The 21,980-nt window shown below is 34.0% G+C and overlaps 1 protein-coding gene across 20 annotated transcripts in view; it reads left to right on the top strand.

The window, feature by feature from the left end:
* Erc1 (ELKS/RAB6-interacting/CAST family member 1) overlaps positions 1–21,980 on the top strand; it is a 1,605,700-nt gene that overhangs the window by 1,193,807 nt on the left and 389,913 nt on the right. For all 20 annotated transcript variants that reach the window (XM_048787497.1, XM_048787503.1, XM_048787498.1 and 17 more), the window contains one exon: positions 19,237–19,404. In XM_048787497.1, the coding sequence (XP_048643454.1) occupies positions 19,237–19,404 (168 nt within the window). The remainder of the gene's footprint in view (positions 1–19,236; positions 19,405–21,980) is intronic.

Below are 21,980 nucleotides of genomic sequence, written 5' to 3'. Positions count from 1 at the left end.
AAATGAATTACAGTAGATGGGGTAGAGAGAGAAGATGGGAGGGGAGGGGAGGGGGGATAGTAGAGGATAGGAAAGGTAGCAGAATACAACAGTTACTAATAGGGCATTATGTAAAAATGTGGATGTGTAACCGATGTGATTCTGCAATCTGTATTTGGGGTAAAATTGGGAGTTCATAACCAACTTGAATCTAATGCATGAAATATGATATGTCAAGAGCTTTGTAATGTTTTGAACATCCAATAAAAAAAAATAATTGCTCTAGCTCTAGGATTTCCAGATACTAGCTAAGATGTTAGGATGCTGTTCTTTTACATATTCGGTTTGTTTGCAGCCCCAACCCAATGCCACGGTACGCTGCCTCTTAAGATACAGTTCTGGCTTTCTTAGCACCAGAGGGTATTTTTGGAGGTCACTTAGTCTTTCCATAATTAAAAAGTATGTCTGATTATATGTAACATTGAGTGCTTTCCATAGTTAAAAACTATATTTGATTATTTGTAACATTGAGTGCTTTCTGTGTACCAGGTAGAGTGTGTGTACTTTCATTTGTTTTTTTCAGTTAATCCTTAAGGTACTCTTCTAAAAAATAGAAGACTCTTCAAAGCAGCGGGAATATAGTGGTGAATAAAATAGACTGATGATTGTATCTGTATGAAACAGCTGCTTAGAATAAGAGAGAACTAGGTCCCATGACTAGAACAGAGTTTGGAATCTTTTTCAGATGACTATGTTTTGTCTCAGATGCCCTACTGTGAGAACTGCTGGTCTTGGATGAATTATGGGGTGAGGTTTGGAACAGGTGCTGTGGGGGTAACTTAGGCATGACATTAAGCCTGCTTGTGTAGGTAGACTGGTCAGCTTCTGAGTGTTCCTTCTTCTCAGCATCCCTTATATATCTGAGGGTACAGCATATCTTTAGAAAAAAGAGCTTTATCTGAACAGAATTAAAGATTATTAGACTATAGGTTCCTTGATCTGGGAGGCTTACTTCCTATAACCACTCCAAATGATGAGTTGGCAATGCTCACAGTGGTAATGGGATAATATCTTGTTTGTGGGAAGAGGTACCTAATGTTAAACTTATGAAATTGACAAGAAAATGTAAGTGTAAAGCATTGCTCTTAATATACCAGAAGAATCTAAATGGAGCATATGAGTTTTAAATCAGCAGAATAAAACTCAGTTTTCTATTTGTAGAGAAAAGAATGTGGGATAGGGAGAAAGAATAATGATGGTGTGTAGACATTATGAAAAAAAGATGACTAAAATAAGTATGAATAATGGGAGAGGCAGTAAATTCAAATGAGTTATGCTTAGAGTAAAATATTAGTTGTCAATAAGAATTAAACAGATAAATTGAACAGGTAAACAGAAGCAGCAAAACTAAAAATATAAAGAAAGTATTTTTTTTTTTTTTCTTTTGGTTGCTGCTGGGAATCAAACCCATGGCTTTGCACATGCTAAATAAGTATGTGCTCTACCATGGAGTGAAATCCCCAGCCCAAGAAAAAAACTTAAAAAATAAAAAATTTTATATTGGGAAAATATGTTGCTACTAATCTGATTTACCTTAATAGTAATTATATTTTTAGGCAAGTAAGTTATAAGATATACAGAACAATGTTATATTAGAGGAATAATAGATACAAAATATAATGATTGGGAATATTTATGCATCTAACAACATTGTGTTTAAGTATATAAAGTAGCAATAAGGAGAAATAAATGAATCATTCTGTTGTTGCAGTTGGTCATTTGAACATGCTCCTTTCAGAATTTGGTCAAACAAACAAAGAGAAGCAATAATTTAGAAAATTACAATAAACATTGATAAACTGAGACTGATAGGTATATATGTAAAATCTTGCATTAACAAATAGAGAATAAACAATATTTTTAAGAACTTATTGGACAGTCATAAAAATCAATGATGTACACAAAGGAGACTTCAAAATTCCCAACAATCAAAAGTCAAATAGACTATGTTCTCTTGTAATGCAGCAAAATGAGAAATCACTTATAAAGAATTGTAACACAAAACCCAGATAAGTTTGGAATCTGAAACATATTAGTGAAATGACTTGTGGGTTAAAAGAGAAATACATACATTTTAGAAATGATACTGAAAGAACTAAATATGAAAATCTATGGAATATAAAGTAAAAAAGCCTACAGGAATAGGTATTCATTTTTATATTCAAGGTGTTCTCAAAGGTAGTAAAAAGCAAGGAAGCCCAAGAATCTATAGTATATAAGGAAAAATACATAAATTGAAAGATATATCATGTTAAAAGATATAGTATAATACTGCAAGTATATTAGTTCTCCCTAAGTGTGTGTGTGTATGTGTGTGTGTGTGTATTTTGCAATTCCTATTAAAATATCAAGCAACACTGTAGAACAAAGTGGTAATGGCATAGGATAGGGCAGGTAGACTAGTGAAAGAAGAGATTGTGAAATGAGAAACATTTATATGGAGGGAATATTATTATCTAGTGTGAAGTAAGTGTTGAAAAGCTGACATACCATATGAAGAATAAAGTAGGCCATCTACTTCATGCCAGAAAAACAGTGAATTCTACATTTATTAATGCCTCAATATGAAAGAGAAAATACTACAAAGCTAATAAGTGAAAATGTTAGATAGGTCTATCTTGGATAGGATATCTTAAATGATTCCCTCAAATTTAACAATTTTTGTTCAAGAAGGAACACCATTGGCAAAGTCCACAAATGGGTGGCTGATGGAGAGAAAAATTTTTAGTGCTTCCCAATATAATAAGGAATAATAGGGAGGTGGAGAAGGAAATGTGTTCGAATAGGCAGTTAACAGAGAACAAAACCTAAGGGTTAACAAATATACCATGACATCTTCAATCTAATGAATAAACAAAAATGCAGATTTTAAAGACAATGAAATACTACATTCCATTCCTCATATTGATAAAAATTAGAAAATGAGATAACTTCCAGTGCTTGTGAGGATTTCAGGAAACAAGAACATAAGTAGCATAGTTGTACTCAATAATCCTATTCCACAATAGTTTTTCTAGAGAAACTTTCCCACTGATGCATGGTTGTAAGGATGTTCACTACAGCATGGTTTAGGGGATCAGGGAATTGAAAGCAGCCTAAGTGTTTATCACTAGGGCGTTAGATAAAAAATATAATAGATGTATAACATGGAATACTATGTAAAAATCAGAAAACAATGTCCCCAAAATGTATTTATTTGGACTGTTGATGATATTTTGTGTATATCTATCTATCTATCTATCTATCTATCTATCTATCTATCTATCTATCTATCTTTATTTTACATTTATGTGGTGCTGAGGATCCAACCCAGTGCCTAATGCATGCTAGGCGAGCACTCTACCACTAAGCCATAACCCCAGCCCTTGATGATATTTTTTAAAAGTAAGAAACAGGATGAGGTATATATCATTAATATAAATGAAAATGCACATATATAAAAATCACCTTGTAGCAGTGGTGCACACCTGTAATCCTAGTGGCTTGGGAGGCTGAGGCAGGAGAATTGCTAGTTCCAAGCCAGCCTCAACAATTTAGCGAGGCCCTAAGCAACTTAGTGAGACCCTGTCTCTAAATAAAATACAAAATAGGGATGGGGATGTGGCTCAGTGGCTGAGCACCTCTGGGTTTAATCCCTGGCACCCCCTGTCCAAGAACACCTTGTGTATTTCCAAGATGCGTAATATACAAGAACATTAAACACTCTAGAATAACTGCATATTGAAGGAGTAAGGGCATTGAACATAAAATGGAAATATAATAATAAAATTAGAGTAGAATTGCATGGCTCAGTGGTAACCTTTACATGAATTGAGGATAAGAGGAATTTAGTACTTTTTCTTCCTGGACTTCAGGGTAAAAAGATCTCTCTTCATGTATGTTTGAGTTTGAATTGCTCTTGAGGGATGTGCTTTGAACATGGTGCACACATATTCTCACAGGTAAAGCCCTGCTTAGAATCAATTTACAGCTCCAAATTACTTAATCACCTGTGGAGTGTAATCTACCCTGTCAGAGGTAAGAGCAGATAGAGTGATTAGACCCTTATGAACACTGGATAATAGAATGAGACTATAAAATAAATTATTACAATTAAAGGTTGACTAGTGAGTGTGGCAGCACTCTTCAGAAAGGATGATCACATATACCTTGTTGGGATGTTGTTTCAAGATTGTTGAGAGTAAAAGATGATGCAGTGTAGCAAAGGAAGCTCTCACTGTTTCATATAGTGTCTTTAAATTTTGGCTTTGCATCTTATTTTCATTCAAAGTTTAGACATTTGATGTCCCAATTTTTTCTTCCGTAAAAATAATTATAGAGCTACTCATAGTTTTATGATGAGTTAATATATGAACATAGTGGTAATCAGAAAATATTAAATTATCATGACATGAGGGAAGGATTTAAAACATGATCAAAGAACAAAACACTATAAATAATATAAGCATATTTTGAAAGACCAAAACAGGATTTTAAATGTGAAATATGTTGTAACTAAAGTTGAAAACTTAGTGTAATAGTTTAGTATATTATAGATTAGAGAGTGCTGCAGGGAAGTTAGTGAATTGGAACTTAAAACTGGTGAGATATTATCTAGAGAACAATAGGGAAGGATAAAAAGGTAGACATTTAAAAAGAAAATTCCATGGGAATAAAGGCCATTTTATATCTATGGGAGTTTCAGAAGGAGAGAATAAAAGGCAATTTTAGTTTTCATTCTTTTTTTTTTTTGGGGGGGGGTGATGCTAGGGAATTGAACCTGAGACTTTCAGGAGGCAACCTTAAAAGACAATTATAAGTAATTTTTCAATTTAGCTAAATGTGGTGGTATACACCGGTAATCCCAGCTACCAACTAGGGAGGCTAAGGCAGGAGAATGGCAGGTTGAGACCACCTTGGGCAACTTATTAGTATATATACACACATATATATATACACACACATATAAATAAATAAAATGTGATATATATATATACACACACACACACATATAGAAATAGAAAAAAAATTTAACTTAATACAGGAATGCTTTCTTCAATTTAGATAGGAACAAATTATGCCTGAGCAGGAAGCTATTTATGCCTACATGTATCATCATGAAACCCTGGATAGCATTTCCTACAAAGGATTGACAGTTAGACAACATCAGATTGTTCATTAGCAATAATAGTTGTGAGAATACAGTAGAGTAGAATCTTCAAAGTTTAAAGAAAATCATTGGCAACTCAGAATTGTGGATCCAAATAGCTGTCATTCTTCAGTGAAAAGTAAAATAAATTTTCCAGACTAACAAACTGAGCAGTTTGGTACCTATGGATCCCTGTATGAGGAACTGCTGTACTGAAGGAAGAAGCAAGCTGGGTACGTTGGTGCATGTGTATAATCCCAGTTTGAGCCCAGCCTCAGCAACTTAGCGAGGCCCTAAGTAATTTAATGTGACCTGTCTTAAAAAAAAAAAAAAAATAAGGTGGGGGTTGCCCCTGAGCTCAATCCCCAGAACTGGAAAGAAGAAGAAAAAAACAAACTGTTTCCAGAAGGAAAGAGTGAGATACAAGAAAGAATAATAGACAAAATAACATTAATTTAATAAGTAGAAAAAATCAAATGGCACTCTAAATATTTGTACAGACATTACAGAGATAGTGCCATTAAGGCCAAAACCCCCAAATCAATTGAAGTGTATTCAAAAAAGATGATGAATTTCAGAGAAAGAGCATAAAAGGAAGAGCTTATCTTTTGTGTCTGGTTGTTGGTAGATGATAGAACAGGCAAAATTTCATATCTAGATTGTTTCTAGCTACCCTGTCAAGAAGAAGGACTCGATAGAGTAGAATATAAATTTAGACAGGAGCAAAATGAAATGAAATGAAGCCCAACTGTGTGAAAAGAGAAACTGTAAGGAAGCATTAAAGAGATCTATTGCCTTGCTACTCAAAGTGCCCAGAGCTAAGAGCTTCTTGCAAGGCAGAATCTTGATCCTCACTTCAGATTTCCTGAATCAGAGCCTTCATTTTAACAAGTTCCCCAATTTGAGAAATACTGTAAGATTGTCTTTTAGCTAGGACAGTTAAAATCCAGAGGCAAGTAAAATTAATGATCTGATATTGATGATCATTGATGAATCACGAAGATGAGAGTGTTTTCTGAGAGTGGATTTGAGCTGATGTCATTTTGAGTTTCAAAAAGGGAAGAGAAGATTGCCACATCTCTGCATAGCCTAATCTTTTCCCAAAATCCAACATTAGAATGGAATATTAGAGGGAAGGTTTGTGAGGTCCTTGAAGTAGAAGTGATCATTCAGAGCCAACAATTAAAGCTAGATAATCTCAAACTAACTTTATGTTCTTCTTTGATAGGATTTCTAGACTGGAAGATCAGAAGAATATGGAAGATATAGTAAATCTGTACTTGATGGAGGCACTGTCAGGGCAGTGTATGGATGGATTAGCTTATAATTAGGTTTCTTCACATTTGAAAAATGAAGCCGGGTACAGTGGTATATGCCTGTACCAGTACTTGAAAGGCTGAGACATGAGGATTCCAAGTTTGAGGCCAGCCTGTCTCAGAATAAAAGAGAAAAGATTGGGTATGTAGCTCAGTGTTAGAGTATTCCTGGGTTCAATACCCAGTACCAAGCAACCAATCAATCAAATAAATACAAAACAAAACAAACCTCTCTCACTTCTCTGAAAAATGACTTTTCCAGAAATTGTATTTAATGATATGTTAGCCTACATGTAAATTCCTGATAGAATCTAGTACCTCTCTAAATGTGACTCTTTCTTATTTAATATCTTAATTAATGAATTGGGTAGGAAAAAATGAGATGGTAACATGCATGTTACATGAGAATTTCAGCATTCTGAAAGATCTATAGAGCTGAATTATTGACTAAATCTAGTAGGATTAATTTAATATCTGAATGTAAAAATATTTATGTACCATTCCTCCCTTGCAAAATGTATGCATGTGTGCATACAGGACATTCTACTTAAATAACCCCGAAAGTCTGTATGGTGGCTGCCATTGCTCCCTCTTTCCCTCTAAAAAACAAAAAAAACTTATTGAAATCTTATATTGTTTTAAAAGTGTCTGGAATAAGAAGGAAGTGATCAGATCACACATAAAATACTGAGTTCTGGGTACAATGATAGACATTGACATATTTAATCATGTTTCAATGCAGAGTCCAAAATCATGGCATGTTAAGGAACAGTTAAATAGTAGCTTGCAACAGAAATACTCTTGGGATAAAATGATAGTCTCATGTTATTTGAATGGCTGTTAAGGAGAAGAGAGAGTCCTAATGGGTTGAACTTGGACTAGTGGGTAAAACTATAGAAAAACATTTTATTTTCTACTTCAAGATAAGAGATTATTTTGTATTATACCTGTTATAAAGTAGAATGTGGGCAGCCTCACGAAGTGTACATCTGATCATTACTGCTAGTGTTTAAGTATTAGAGATGTCTTGTACAGGTACTTCAGGTTTTGGGTGAGAGATTGAACTGGGTCTTTTAATGGTCCTGTCAATGCTAGTATTCTCAGGGCTTTTACATAGACCTGTAAGGCTTAGTGATCTTAGTCTGATACCAGAATGAAGAAGTGTTACATACATGTTTGCTTAGAGAGGGATCAAGGTAGAAGAACCAGACTGGCTGGCCACTCTGCCTATCAGGTTTGAAGAAGCAAAGATAACATTTTTGGCCAGGTGTGGTGGTGCACGCCTGTAATCCCAAAAGCTTTAGATCCTGAGGCAGGAGGATCTTGAGTTCAAAGCAAGCCAGTGAGACCCTAAGCAATTCAGAGAGACCCTGTCTCTAAATAAAATACAAAATAGGGCTGGGGATGTGGCTCAGTGGTTGAGTGCCTCTGAGTTCAATCCCCTGTTTGTTCAAAAACAAAACAAAACAAAATAAAATAACCCCACAATTTTATTATTAATGCTGTATGCGTTGTATAGTCATCACTTCTTTGATAAGGAATTTCAAGGAAAAGTGAGTGGAAAAGACATATTAACATTACTCTTTTAGATTATAAATTGAAAAATTATAGCTTGCTTTTTTTAAAAAAAAATAAAGTATAAACAAACAGTATACTGTGGAATGGTGCATCTCTACCCTTGCTGCTATGATTTGAATATAGTTTCTTCCTCTTGAAAGGCATTTTGGAGTTTAATCCCCATTGTAAAATATTAGGAAGATAGAAACTTAATCTGACTATAGTATTTTGATGTGGGGCCTTCAGGAGGTGATTGGAGTTAGATCAGATCATCAGCATGGAACCCCTGTGATTGAATCCTTGTGGCTTATAAGAGGGAGAAAAACCAGAGGACATATACACATGAGCTCACCATGTGATGCCTCTGCCACCTTGGGATTCTGACACCAAAAAGGCTAATCAGATGCAGCCCTGCAACACTGGACCAGAACCCTGAACCCAGACAAACCTCTTTTCAACTTGTAATGTACCCAGTCTGAGTATTGTGTTATCAGGAGTAGAAGATGGACTCTATACAGTTGCTTTTTTTGATGTTTCTCTGAGCCAGTCATATTTTTGTCATGTATGAGGCTTCATTCAAATAGAGCTTGATGTAGTTTGTAGAAATAGCCTTTTTAAAAGGTTTACTTGTATACTCTTTATGATGTCAATTCCATGGCCCAGTGCCCTTCATTTTGCTCCCTTTCTAGGTGATAACAATGAGAAATATAGCGGTAGGAAATTATACTTAGTTGTCTTGGGCAAATGACTTAGTTTGGGCCTAGATTTCCTTAACTTTAAAGTTAGGAGGTGTATGTGTGTGTGTGTGTGTGTGTGTGTGTGTGTGTGTTTTACTGGGGATCAAACCTAGGACATGTCATGCTACGTAGGCACCTTACCTGAATTACGTATGTAGCCTTAATATTAGGAGTTTAAATAACATAATGTTACTGTTTAAAAAATTGATGAAATACTGTAGGATACAGGAAAAATGCATGAAATATTTTAATACCACTCAGATTTAATATACATTAATGTTTGACCACATTTAATGTCCTTAAAAAAAAAAGTCTGTTATGGTTTGAATCTGGAATATCCCCCAAAGGCTCATGTGTTAGAAGCTTGGTCCCCAATCCAGCAGTGTTCAGAGATAGGTCTTTTGGGGAGAAGTGATGGGATCATGTGGACTGTAACCTCATGGATGTATTAGTTCATTGATGTTGTCATAGACTATTGGAAGATGGTAGAAAACGTACCAGATGGACCTAGTTGAAGGGAGTGGGTCCTTGGTGGCACACACTTAGGACCTTGTCTCAGGCTTCTTCCTTCCTCTTTTTCTTTTTTTTTTTTTTTTGGCATTATGAGGTGAGCAGCCCTGCTTTACATGCTCTCTCTGCCATCAGGCTCTGCCTCCCCATAGATCCCTCTCAGTGCAACAGCCAGCTGACCAAGGACTGAAATCTCTGAAACTGTGATCCAAAGTAAATCTTTCTTCCTTTATTTTTCTCATGTATTTTTTCACAGCAAAAAGCTAACACAAGGTCCTAAAATATAAAAAATCTAACTTAAATATTCTCAACTTAATTTTCAAAGGAAAAATTAGCTTAAATAGAAAATATCACTAGAATCTCAGAATTTTAGAACTGTTTGGGGGTGTTGGAGATAGGAATAAACATTTGGAAACTGCCATTATGGAAAAGGTGGTTAAAAGTTAGTTTCTCCAGAGGAAGTTGTATACAATAATATGTAAAAAGAGGAAATGACAGCATAGTGAATGAAGAACCTGAAAAGGTTCATTCACAGAGATGGAAAGGTCATATTGGCAAAGCCAACAAAAGAATTATAGGAAACAAGCTATTTTTTCATTTTTAATAAATTACTGCTACTACTGTGCATTTAGGTAGATCTATTTACTGATGTAAAATAAAGCAAGGTTAAGGTAATTAATAGTTTTAGGATCAGAAGTGAGATGCCAAAATAGCTGGGTAGACATTTTTTCTGTTGATTTCCATTGGTGGAGAAAACCTTGTAGAGAAAAACCTCTTTTTTATTGAAATTGGCATAACCCATTTACCACTGGCCTTGATGCTTGGCAAACTGTGGATGGTGTTCTTCCAGCTCAGTTGATGTGAATAAACAAGGTCTTATTGCTCCTGCCAGGAGTGGTGTTAGGGTGATGACTGTGTGTCCTGCTAATCTTTGAGGGGTTTTCCTGAATGTGTGTTTTTTTTTGTGTGTGGTTTACAAAATATGGACTACACTACAAATTTAGTTCACTCCAAACCAAAAGATCAGTGTAGAATTCAGAGCAATTAATCTAGTAGTAGCAAAGTGGTTTTTGTGGTTGTTTTTATCTCAAATTTCTAGACCAGCACATTTAAATTCTGCATTGCATGAAAAAGCAGAACAAGAAAAAGTGTATAGAGGTGATTTGAATTGAATACTTAGTAAAGAAATGATTATTTAGTAATTGAGGCATGGACTTGGGCAATTTATGTGTCTAATATTTATGATATGAACTATTTTTTGTATCAAATCCTGCATTTCCAGCACTCTTACACTATAGGTTTACGTTCATTTATCACAAGAGTTCTCATTCTTGGACGTTTTCAGTCACCAATTCCTATGGGTTTCATACTTGACATTCCCTCAAAATGGCATGCAGATATTTATGACTATTTAACTCTGGCACATTTTCAGGCCATTTAACTGAGTCAGTAAAAGTGCAGCTTTACTATCTAGATACTTTTAATAAAGAAACAGCATTCATTATAGGGTCTCACAAATACTGTCCTATGGTAATTGTCCTATTGGTAATATTGAAATGAGAAATGTGTAGAAGCGATGAGGGATATTTTCCTGTTATGTTATCCCTCATCTAAAGATGGAAAGCCTTTTAGTTTTGTGAAATTAATACTTGGAATAACTGGGAGATAAGTAAATTAGGCAGTTAAGACTTCTCTAAGATTTAAATGTCTGGGCCTTTTGCCTTTATAGTAAGAAGGTTATAGCATATTAGGAGATTTTGAGTAAAATATGATTATTTTTTTTAGATGAGTTGATTTGTATTTTGCTTGTGGTTATTGGTTAGACATTTTAGAGGAGGAATACATAGTATATGATATGTAAGTTAAAAAAAGACATTAGATGCAAATGATTAAGTATGTGATTTATTTTAAAAATTTATGACATGTACTTTTCTAAGTCTTTGACCTTTTTAACTGTGTAGAAGGGTCAGCAGATTAAGTAAGCACCCTCTTTACTCACAGTACTGATGCCCTATAATGGATGTGGTTAAGAGGAACCAAATCTGATACTGTCAAATATGATTAGTAAGCATGCAGGCTGGCTTGAGCTTTGCCCGAATGCCAGGTGGGTAAGGGTCAGTGAGTTCTGTGCATATATAAAGCAGCTTCATTGTTGAATTTCATATTTTGCACAGGTCTTTGCTCAGTGGTAGCTTCATTTACTTTGGAATGCAGTATTGTGTCTGTTCAAATATTTATTTTTTGGACTGTTTGTTTTTGGATAGGGAAGAGTTCCTGATTTTTAATAGGTAGATGACAGAAAGCAGAAGGAAATTTACTTTGACATCTTGTGTCTCAGAAAGGGACCATTACAGGACTCGGTGGTCATCATGTCATTCATCTTTCTTTTTCATTGAATTTTAATCCTTGTGCTTGTGTGCCTGAATTCAGCTACCAAAACAGGAAATTTTTAGTGTAACATCTTTTGGATTCACTAGTCTTGATTTACTGTAATTCTGCTGTTTGTCAGTATACTACATTTTTAGATCACTAATAAATCAACTTTCTTATTCCTTGTCCATGAGAAAAATATTAAGTCGGCTGACTGGCTTGATGTGTATTATTAACTTTAACTTTACATTTCATATAGTATTCAAGGGAAGGACTTACTTAGATCCCTTTGATTTCTTCTACTAGCATTTTGTGGTTTTTAGCATTATAGATCCTGCACATGTTTTGTTAGATTTATACCTAAGTTTTAAATTTTTTGGAGTGACTGTAAATGATCATAAACTTTGAAAATCAAAGTTGGAAATTGAGTCATATTTAACTTTGACCAGTTCACAAAATACTCCACATTTTTAAAGCAAATATAAATAAGCCTCTGGTTACCTTACTGTATTCTTACTAAGAAATACAATAGGCATATAAAATACAGATAAAATATTAAATACTTTAAATGTCATTATAAGGTGCAGATGTTTTAAACTTTAACAGTTGAATTTAATATTTAGTATTTTTCTTTATGATTTATCTTTTGCATTTAAAAACAAAACCCTCCTACATCTCAGTGACTTAAAACTATTTTCCTCTATTTCTTTCTAAGAGTTGTAAAGATATGCATCTCATGTGTAGGTCTTTAATTTGCCTAGAATTCATTTTTGTGTATTGTATAAGTTAAGAATCTTTTCCCTTTCACCAGTATGGATAACCAGTTATCTCAAAATGATTTGTTGAATATTCTGTTTTTTTTTTTGTTTTTTTTTCCCTTCTGATTATACTGTCCCCCTCTGTCTTGGTATCTGTTTTCATCTCTATGTGCTACTATAACAAATACCATAGATTGGGTTATTTATAAAGAACAACAATTATTTTCTCACAGTAATGGAGATTGAGAAGTCTAAGAACAATTTTGGTAAATTTTGACATATGTTCTGTGGAACCAACACTATAGTCAAGGTAATGAATATTCTACATTACTCCCCCAGATTTTCTTATACCGCTTGTAATCCCTTCCTACTGACTTACTCTTATCCTTCTCCATTTACTCATTATCTCCCCACCTGAAAATTTTAGGCAACCTTTGATTTTCACTACTGTTAATAGTTTACATTTTTCAGAAGTTTACATACATATTAATGCAAATAGCATGTAGGCTTTTTGTTTGGCTTTTTCCCATCTCTCGATTATTTTCTGAGTAATCCATGTTATGGAGTATGTCTGTACTTCATTTTGAGATTTATCTATGTTATACAGGATGTGAACAATGCATTCCTTTTATTCCTGAGTTGTGTTCAGTTGTATGGATATATGAGAATGTGCTCATCTGTTCACCTGTTGGTGGACATTTGAGTTCTTTCCAATTTTTGGCTATTGCCAAATTAAGCTGTTATAAACATTTATGTAAAAGTCTTTATGTGGACATATGCTTTTATTTACTCAGTAGGAGTAAAATGATTGGATCATGTGGTATATATATGGATGTTTAACTTTTTAAGAAACTTCCAAACTGTTTTACAAAGTAATTGTTCCATTTTACATTTCTGTTGCCAGTGTACAGATTTTCTACATATTTATCAGTTGTAGTTAAGGTAAATCTTCTACATTTTGACCTTTTTCTTTCTTTTTTCTTGGTAATGGGGATTGAACCCAGGGGCACTTAAGTGCTGAGTCATATCCCCAGCACTTTTTATTTTTTATTTTAAGATAGAGTCTCCCTAAATTACTCAGGGCCTCATTAAGTTGCTGAGGCTGGCTCTGATCTTCCTGCATTCAGCCTACATTTTGGCCATTTTAATAATGTTTGGTAGTATCTCAAGTGCTCACTTTCCATTTTATCTTCTATAGTGAAGAGCCTGTTTATATTTTTCTCAATTAAAAAGAAAGTTTATATTCTTTAGTTTTGAGATCTTTTCATATATTATGGATAAAATTTTTTTTAAATGAAATTTATGATTTGTAAATTTTTTCCCCACCCGTGGTTTGTCTTATGGCATATTAGAAAATAAGTGCTATTGAACATACTTGGTTCAAAATTTTTGCTTTAGGTGTGAGTTACATTTTGGACTCTGTTGCAATGATTTGTTTATTCTCATTCCTAATTTCTTTATTATTTTAAATAGCTTTATAATAAGTGTTGCTATTTTGCAAGGTTAGTCTACTTTGTTCTTTCTTTACTTTATTTTGTGGAGAAGTAAAGAAAAATTATTAATTTGCATTTCTCTAATTGCTAGTGATGATGAACATTTTTTTCAGGTATTGATTGATTGTGCATCATCTTCTGAGATGTGTCTCTTCATGGCCCATTTATTGATGGGGTTATTTGGTTTTTTTTGGTGTTTAGCTTTTTGAGTTTTTTTGTATACCCTTTATATACCCAGATTAGTGCTTTATCTGATATGTGAGGGGTAAAGATTTGTTCTCAAGATGTAGGCTCTTTGTTCACCTCACAGATTATTTCTTTTGCTGAGAAGAAACCACTCTAAGATTTCATCTCACTTCAGTCAGAATGATAGCTATTATGCATACAGACAACAATAAGTGTTGGTGAGGATGTGGGGGAAAAAGGTACACTCATACACTGCTTGTGGGACTGCAGATTGGTGCAGCCAATATGGAAAACAGTATGGAGATTCCTTGGAAATCTGGGAATGGAACCCATTTGACCCAGCTATCCCTCTCCTCAGTCTATACCCAAAGGACTTAAAAACAACATACTACAGGGACACAGCCACATCAATGTTTACAGCAGCACAATTCACAATAGCTAAACTGTGGAACCAACCTATATGCCCTTCAATAGATGAATGGATTAAAAAAAGTGGCATATATACACAATGGAATATTACCCAGCATTAAAAGAGAATAAAATCATGGCATTTGCAGCTGAATGGATGGAGTTAGAGAAGATATTGCTAAGTGAAGTTAGCCAATCCCAAAAAACAAATGCCGAATGTTTTCTTTGATATAAGGAGGCTGATTCATAGTTGGATAGGGAGAGGGAGCATGGGAGGAATAGACAAAACTCTAGATAGGGCAGAGGAGTTGGAGGGGAAGGGAGGGGACATGGGGTTAGAAATGATGGTGGAATGTGATGATCATTATTATCCAAAGTACAGGTATGAAGACATGAATTGGTGTGAATATACTGTGAATACACCCAGAGATATGAAAAATTGTGCTCTGTATGTGTAATAAGAATTGTAAGGCATTCTTTGTCATATATAAATAATAAATAAATTAAAAAAAGTAAAATAAAAACATTTTAATTAAAAAAAGAAAAATTATTAAAATTTTCTTCTGTAATGTCTTATATCTGTCATTAATTTCACCCAGTATATTTTTCACCTCAAACATTGACGTTTTATCTTTAGTTGATTTGGGTTTTTAAAATTATAAGTCCTTCTAATTTCTCTCTCCCATCTTTCTTGAGACATATTCCACAAATACAACTTTATTTAAGGCATAAAGTGTGATGCTTTAATCAATGTATATATTGTAAAATAATTACTACAATCAAGTTAGTTAACACATCTGTCACCTCACATAGCAAGCTTTTTTCCCTTGTGATAATATTTAAATAAATTTCAAATATGTAATACAGTATTATTGACTGTAATCATCGTGGTGTGCATTAGATCCCTAGAAAATTTTCATCCTTATGACTGAAATTTGTACCCTATGATTAATATCTCCCTATTTCCTCTCCCTACTCCCGTCTTTTTCTCTTGGTGACCACCATTTGACTCTTTGTTTCTGTGAGTTCAGCTTTTTTAGATTCCAAGTTAGTAACATCAAACTATCCTCTATGTTATTTCTGGATCAATTTTCACTGATTGACTTTTCTTCTCATTATGAGTTGTATATTCCAGTGTGTTTGCAAGTCAGGTAATTGTGGATTGGGTGCTAGGCATTCATGTATTCTTATAAATAATATTGAACTTCATTATGTGATGTGAATAAATTACTTTGAAATAGTTTAGTTCTTTTGGGTCTGTTTAAGTTTTGTTAGATGATATAAAAACTACATTTAGTCTTAGGTATCCCCTCCCCCAAACACTAAATATATTTGCAAAAATTGAAAATAGTCATGCTTTTTTTAACCATATTTTTTGTGAATATAGTGGCCCCCCCCATAATTTAATGTGTTATTTTAACTTATATAATGGACTCATTTTAAATTAATAAATAATTTGAAAACTAATTTTAAATTTGAATATTATAAATATTGATAAGTATAACTCAGAGGGGCTGGGGTTGTGGCTTAGGGGTAGAGCACTCGCTTAGCATGTGTGAGGCCGTGGGTTCGATCCTCAGCACCACATATAAATACTATAAACATATTGTGTCTAACTACAACTAAAAAATAAATATTAAAAAAAGTATTACTTATATAAACAAAAGATCTTTGGGTCTTCAATATATTTTTTTTTTTTTTTTTTGGACTGGAAATTGACCCCAGGGATACTTTACCATTGAACTTTTAAATTTTGAGATAGGGTCTCATTAAATTGCTGAGGCTGGCCTCCAACTTGCCATAGTCCTGACTCAGCCTCCCGATTCACTGGGATTACAGGCATGTACTATTGTGTAATTTCTAAGAGTGTCAAGGAGTCCTGAAACCAAAGGGGGGTGTTTAGAGTGGGTGCTATAAAGGAGTGTTGAGAGTACCGAGATGCTTGAGGATCATCCAAAAGCAGGGCAGTTGCCCAGTGAAGGCTTGTAATTTTGTTTTTTTGTTCTAACCTTCCTTTGTGTTGCCCTGTCTTGTTTTCTGTCCTCTGAGGCTTCTTCAAAACCATGTCTTTCAGGACATAGCAATAAGTAAAGGAATAAGCAGGATGGCAGGCATAACTTATTTGTAAGCAAACCATTTTGGATTTCTGGTCTAACTTTCAGCATTCAATGATTTTGTGTCTGTGTGTCAGTTTGTATATGTTCTCAACTATTAATTTAAAAGTAAGTTTAGCATTTTAGAGCATTTTGTAGTAATAGGGATAGTGGATAATAGGATAATAGTACCTCCATTGATTCATGTCTACCCAAATCTGAGTGTGCCCATATTTGGCTAGGGTCTTTGCAGATGGATTTACAGGTCCAGGATTGCCAGGAGCCAACAGAAGATAGGAAGAGACAAAGAGTTATCCTTAGAGCTCTCAGATGGCCTAAGAAAAATGAGACTTAGATAAGAGAAGGTGGCAGGCTTAAGATTATGGCCCTGCTGAAACCTTGATGTCAGATTTCTATCCTCTAGAACTGTGAGAGAGAACAAAATGTGAAGAATGAGAAGTAAAATAAGAAGCATGGCATATATTCAGAGAACAGGTATGGCGCTAGAGCAAGGAATTGCTACAAATGGAGTGAGGAGGTGTAGTACAAAGATAAGGCAGTGGTGGTCAGATGGGACCCCTACATCATGGAGGGCCTGGAATACTATGCTCTAAATTCCCTGGCAGGGGGTATATTATAGAATTAGTTGAGAGTGGAGGATCTAGAGATAGCCCAGTTGACCACAATTCCTGCTGTAAATACTTATTGGTAGCTTTGAGATCTTGCGCTTGCTACCTTCTCTTAGATCTATGTCCCAGCTTGTGTGCTACCCCTCTTCCCTCAGGGATTTAACCCAGGAGTATTTTACCCCTGAGCAACATCCAGAACCCTTTTCTTAAATTTTTAGTTTTACTTTGAGACAGGATCTTGCTAAGCTGTTAGGCCTCAAGCTGGCCATGAATCTGCGATCTTATTGTCTCAATCTCCTGAGTCTCTGGGATTATAGATGTGTGCCATTGTTCTTTCTCGCTTTTAAGTCCCAGTTTTTTAAAGTGCCATAGGACAGTGTAGAATTGTCTGCAAGAAGAACAAAAGGGAAGAAAATACAGTGCCTAAGGATAGAACTCTGAAGATTTTTAATCTGTTGTGTATATGGTGGAAAAGCATATATATGACCATATGCATGTGTTTGTGAGTCAGAAAAAAGATTATCAAAATTAGAAAATTGTTAGTGGTGTCTTTCCATACTATAATAAAGTTAACTATATGTCTTTTATTAAAGTAAAGTAGAGGTAAATTAAAGCTGAAAGAGTATTTATTGAATGCCCAAGGTAAAACCTTTGATGCAAAGTTATAAATGAGAACTAAAAAGATCCTCCCCAACTTCTGGCTTGGTGAGACTAGTGGCATAGAAATTCTTGTATAATGTAGTTTAGCAACTACATTTATAATGTAGTGTGGTTTATCTGCATGTTTTTTCTTTCTAGGATAGTCCAACATAATCTGTAAGTACTTGAGACTAGTCACCTAGAAAATTTTCATAACACTTCTGAACAGTTATGAACATGATATAGATATCATGCTATATCTCAGTACTATATCTCAGATGCCTTGTAGTTTAAATACAATATTAGATATTTCCTGAGAGCTTCAATATATTCTAAATAAGAATAATTACTCATATTACTTGCTTTTTCTTTATGGGTTACTACACACGCAGTAACTAAGTATAGCACGGTAAAAGTAATATTGGGCACGTTAAAGATGAGATGTTTTACAGAAGCAAACTTGCTCTTTAAGATTTGCAGTGACTAGTGAGGTGTAATGTAAAGGTTAAATATACATTGGACTTTGAAGACTTAATATAAGAAAAGAATGTAAGATCCCTCATGAATAGTTTTTAATACAGATTCATTTTGAAATGACAGTGTTGTAGAAATATTAGATAAAATGTTATTAAAATTTTATCTTTTTAACCTTTTTAATATAGCTATTAGGAGATTAAAAATGGCTTGTAAATACGACTCGTATTTTCTCCAAATACCACTCTCCTAGCTGAAAGAAATCTACCTTCCTGTTTTTCTGCAATTAAATACCTGTTGAAGTTTTAATCCTTGATGGAAAAACAAAAAACAAACAAAAAAATTGGTGTGTGAATATATATGGGATATTAAAAGCTTAATGAAATTTGCTTTAAATGGATTTTAAAATAAATATTATTATCACTAGATTTCTCAATAAATAAGTTATATCTAATGGCAGCTATTAAACTTCAAGGATAGAGGTAACTCTGTCAGACTTTACCTTAGTTATTGGTGTCTGAAAAACAGACCTTTGTTTTTGCTTTGTGTAGATGTACAAGCACACATGATGCTATCCTAAAAGCATCATAACTTATGGGTAGATTTTGTTATCTGGTGATTCTTTTGGTTTCCTTTCTAATTTTAGATTTCCTAAGGAAATGTAATAGCACTTAGAAACTTGTCTATGTGCTAATTTCCAACTTCCACCCTGAAACCTTGGTGGGTGTACCTGGCAATCTGTTTTAATCAGTGAGGTGACTCTGATGTATGTAAAGTTTGAAAAACATAGTTGTAGATTATACAGAAATAATAAAACTCAATCTTTTTATAACCTATAATATAGCTATTCAAAAAGAGTTCTTTTTGGTTAATAACTTGTAAAAATTGTGTATTCTTAGGTGGATGCTCTCCGATTGCGTTTGGAAGAAAAGGAAACCATGCTGAATAAAAAGACAAAACAAATTCAGGACATGGCTGAAGAGAAAGGGACACAAGCTGGAGAGATACATGACCTCAAGGACATGCTGGATGTGAAGGAGCGGAAGGTTAATGTTCTTCAGAAGAAGGTAAGGTTCAGGCATTCAGAGTTCAGAAGTCTACTTCTGACATACCTCCTCATTCCTGCCACTAATATACTTACATGTTGTCAAAGGTTTTTTTCTCATTTCTCTGATTATGTTTTTGCATAAAAGTTTGAAAAACATATATTCTTATATTCTTCCAAATACATGCATAATCTATATACAAGTAAATGGAACTGTTGTTACAATAGGTAGAGTGCTAAAACAGCTCTGCATATTGTCTTTAATTTTTATAAGTAAACACTATTAATATCTTTCAGTAGTATTCTCTTTTGTTTCAGTAGTATTATCATGTTCTCTCTAAAAAGTATTTGTGAGTTGCCGTACTGTTTGACCAGACATTTCTTCTACCTCTTCTTTCTTTGATTGGAACTATAGTGAATCTGAACAGCACATGGACCATTTGCATGATTAATAAGATGACAGTTTTGAATAGAAAAACATGCTGCTAAAATTAACATATAATGTACCTATTTCAAGGAAAGATAGAATTTTTTTCCTCTTTTATCATATTATTAGAAGGATGCAAATTCTGGAATAAATACGAAAACTAACATTTGCCCCCTTTTCTTAACTTAATAAAGGCCACTGTTTGAATAACAGTTACAAGCCATGCTATTATTTATTCATCGCTATCGAAGTGATAGATTAGAAATATTCGACATTGTCTCAGTTTATTTTTAACCTCTAACAGTAGCCAAAACTTTCCTTGCTAAATTTCAAGTTCAACTTTTCTTTCATATAGAAGCTTATGTTCTATATTTGCAGTTTATATTGTTTTGGCTTCCATTTACTTTTAGTAAGTAATTGTAAAAATTTGGTCACTATAAATATCAGTTGATTTTATCTTGATAAATGGATACTAATTTATTGTTTTAAAATTTTAGAGATATTTATATCCTCACTATTTCCTCCCATGCTGCTTACCTCTTCTTACCAGTTTCTTATGTATTCTTTGAGAAACAGTCTACACATATAAAAACACACATATATTCTTTATTCAGTTGACCTCTTTTCTTATATTCTTCCAAATACATGCATAATCCATATACAAGCAAAAATATGTGTGTGTGTGTGTGTTTTTGTGTATGTGTGTGTGTCTTGGTCTTACCACACATCTTACTGATCTTAACTGCTTGTTCTTTCCTGTGTGTGTGTGTGTGTGTGTGTGTGTGTGTTATTACATTCTGGAACTCCTTCCAAGTGCTTCCTTATTGGTACTGATGACATCGTATGGATGTATTACAATTGATTTAGCAAGATTTCTGCTCAAGGACATACAGTTTTCTCAAATTTCTTCTACTACATAAATTAATGCTATAATAAAAGGGTTGTATATGTTTAATTTATAGCATATATGAAGTATGTTTCTAGGGTCAACTACTTGAAGTAGAACTGCTGGATGAAAGGGCATGTGTTTATAATTTTGAGGAATTCCTCATGTAGCTTTAGAGAGATTGTACCAATATTTTCCCCACCGTCAGTGTATGGAAGTGCCATTTCACCATATACTTGTCCATAGAATGTGTTATCAAACTCAGTACCAGTCTGATAGATGAGAAAACAGTCTGTCAGTGTAGTTGCCTTTTTTTCATTATAAGTAAAGTTGAATGTATTTTTATATGTTTATGTTCCTTTGCATTTTCTTTTCTATCAAATATCTGTTCATATACTAACTTACTTTTTATTGGTTTATAGAATTTCTTTTCCAATTTAATAACTAATTCCTTTAGTCTGTTGTTAATTCCAAATATTTTTTTGGGTTTGGCTTTTGACTCTTTGTGTGTATGTGCATGCCTGTGTAATCAGACATTTTTATATTTATGAAGTTGGGGCTGGTGTTGTGGCTCAGCAGTGGAGTGCTTACCTAGTATGTGTGAGGCCCTGGGTTTGATCCTCAGCACCACATATAAATTAATAAAATAAAGGCATTGTGTCCACCTACAACAACAAAAAAATGTAGATTTACACACTGTTTCTGTATAGTTATCAAATAGATGATATAGCTCCTTTCAAAACTGGTTTAGATTATTAATCCTTTAAAAAAAATTTTTTTAGTTGTTGATGGACTATTTATACATATGTATATTTATAAATATACATATATATATAGTGCTGAGAATATATATAAACATATATATATAGTGCTGAATATATAGAATATATATATTCTCTCAGTGCTGAGAATAGTGCTGAGAATCAAACCCATACATACCTCACACATACTAGGCAAGTGCTCTACCACTGAGCTACAACCCCAGCCCTAATGCTTCTTTTCATATAATCACTTCTGTCCTTGTTCTTTTCCATGTTTATTTTCTGTCTACTTATAACCACTTAAAAGCTTCCTTTGGGACTCCAGTACCATGATTATCACCAATACCGAGAAGAACTGAATTAAGATTTTGTTTTAGGGAAAAGTTGTTTGGGGAATCTTTGGGGAATTTACAGTGCATTCTCCTACAGCTTACAGTGCAAAGGCATTTGACCACTGGATGAAATGTTTACAGCAGCACAATTCACAATAGCTAAACTGTGGAACCAACCTATATGCCCTTCAA

The sequence above is a fragment of the Marmota marmota genome, unplaced genomic scaffold (assembly GCF_001458135.2).
Source record: "Marmota marmota marmota unplaced genomic scaffold, marMar, whole genome shotgun sequence".
Classification (NCBI taxonomy): Eukaryota; Metazoa; Chordata; class Mammalia; order Rodentia; family Sciuridae; genus Marmota; species Marmota marmota.
Note: the sequence above shows the minus strand (reverse complement) of the source record. Positions and strands in the feature narration are given on the sequence as shown.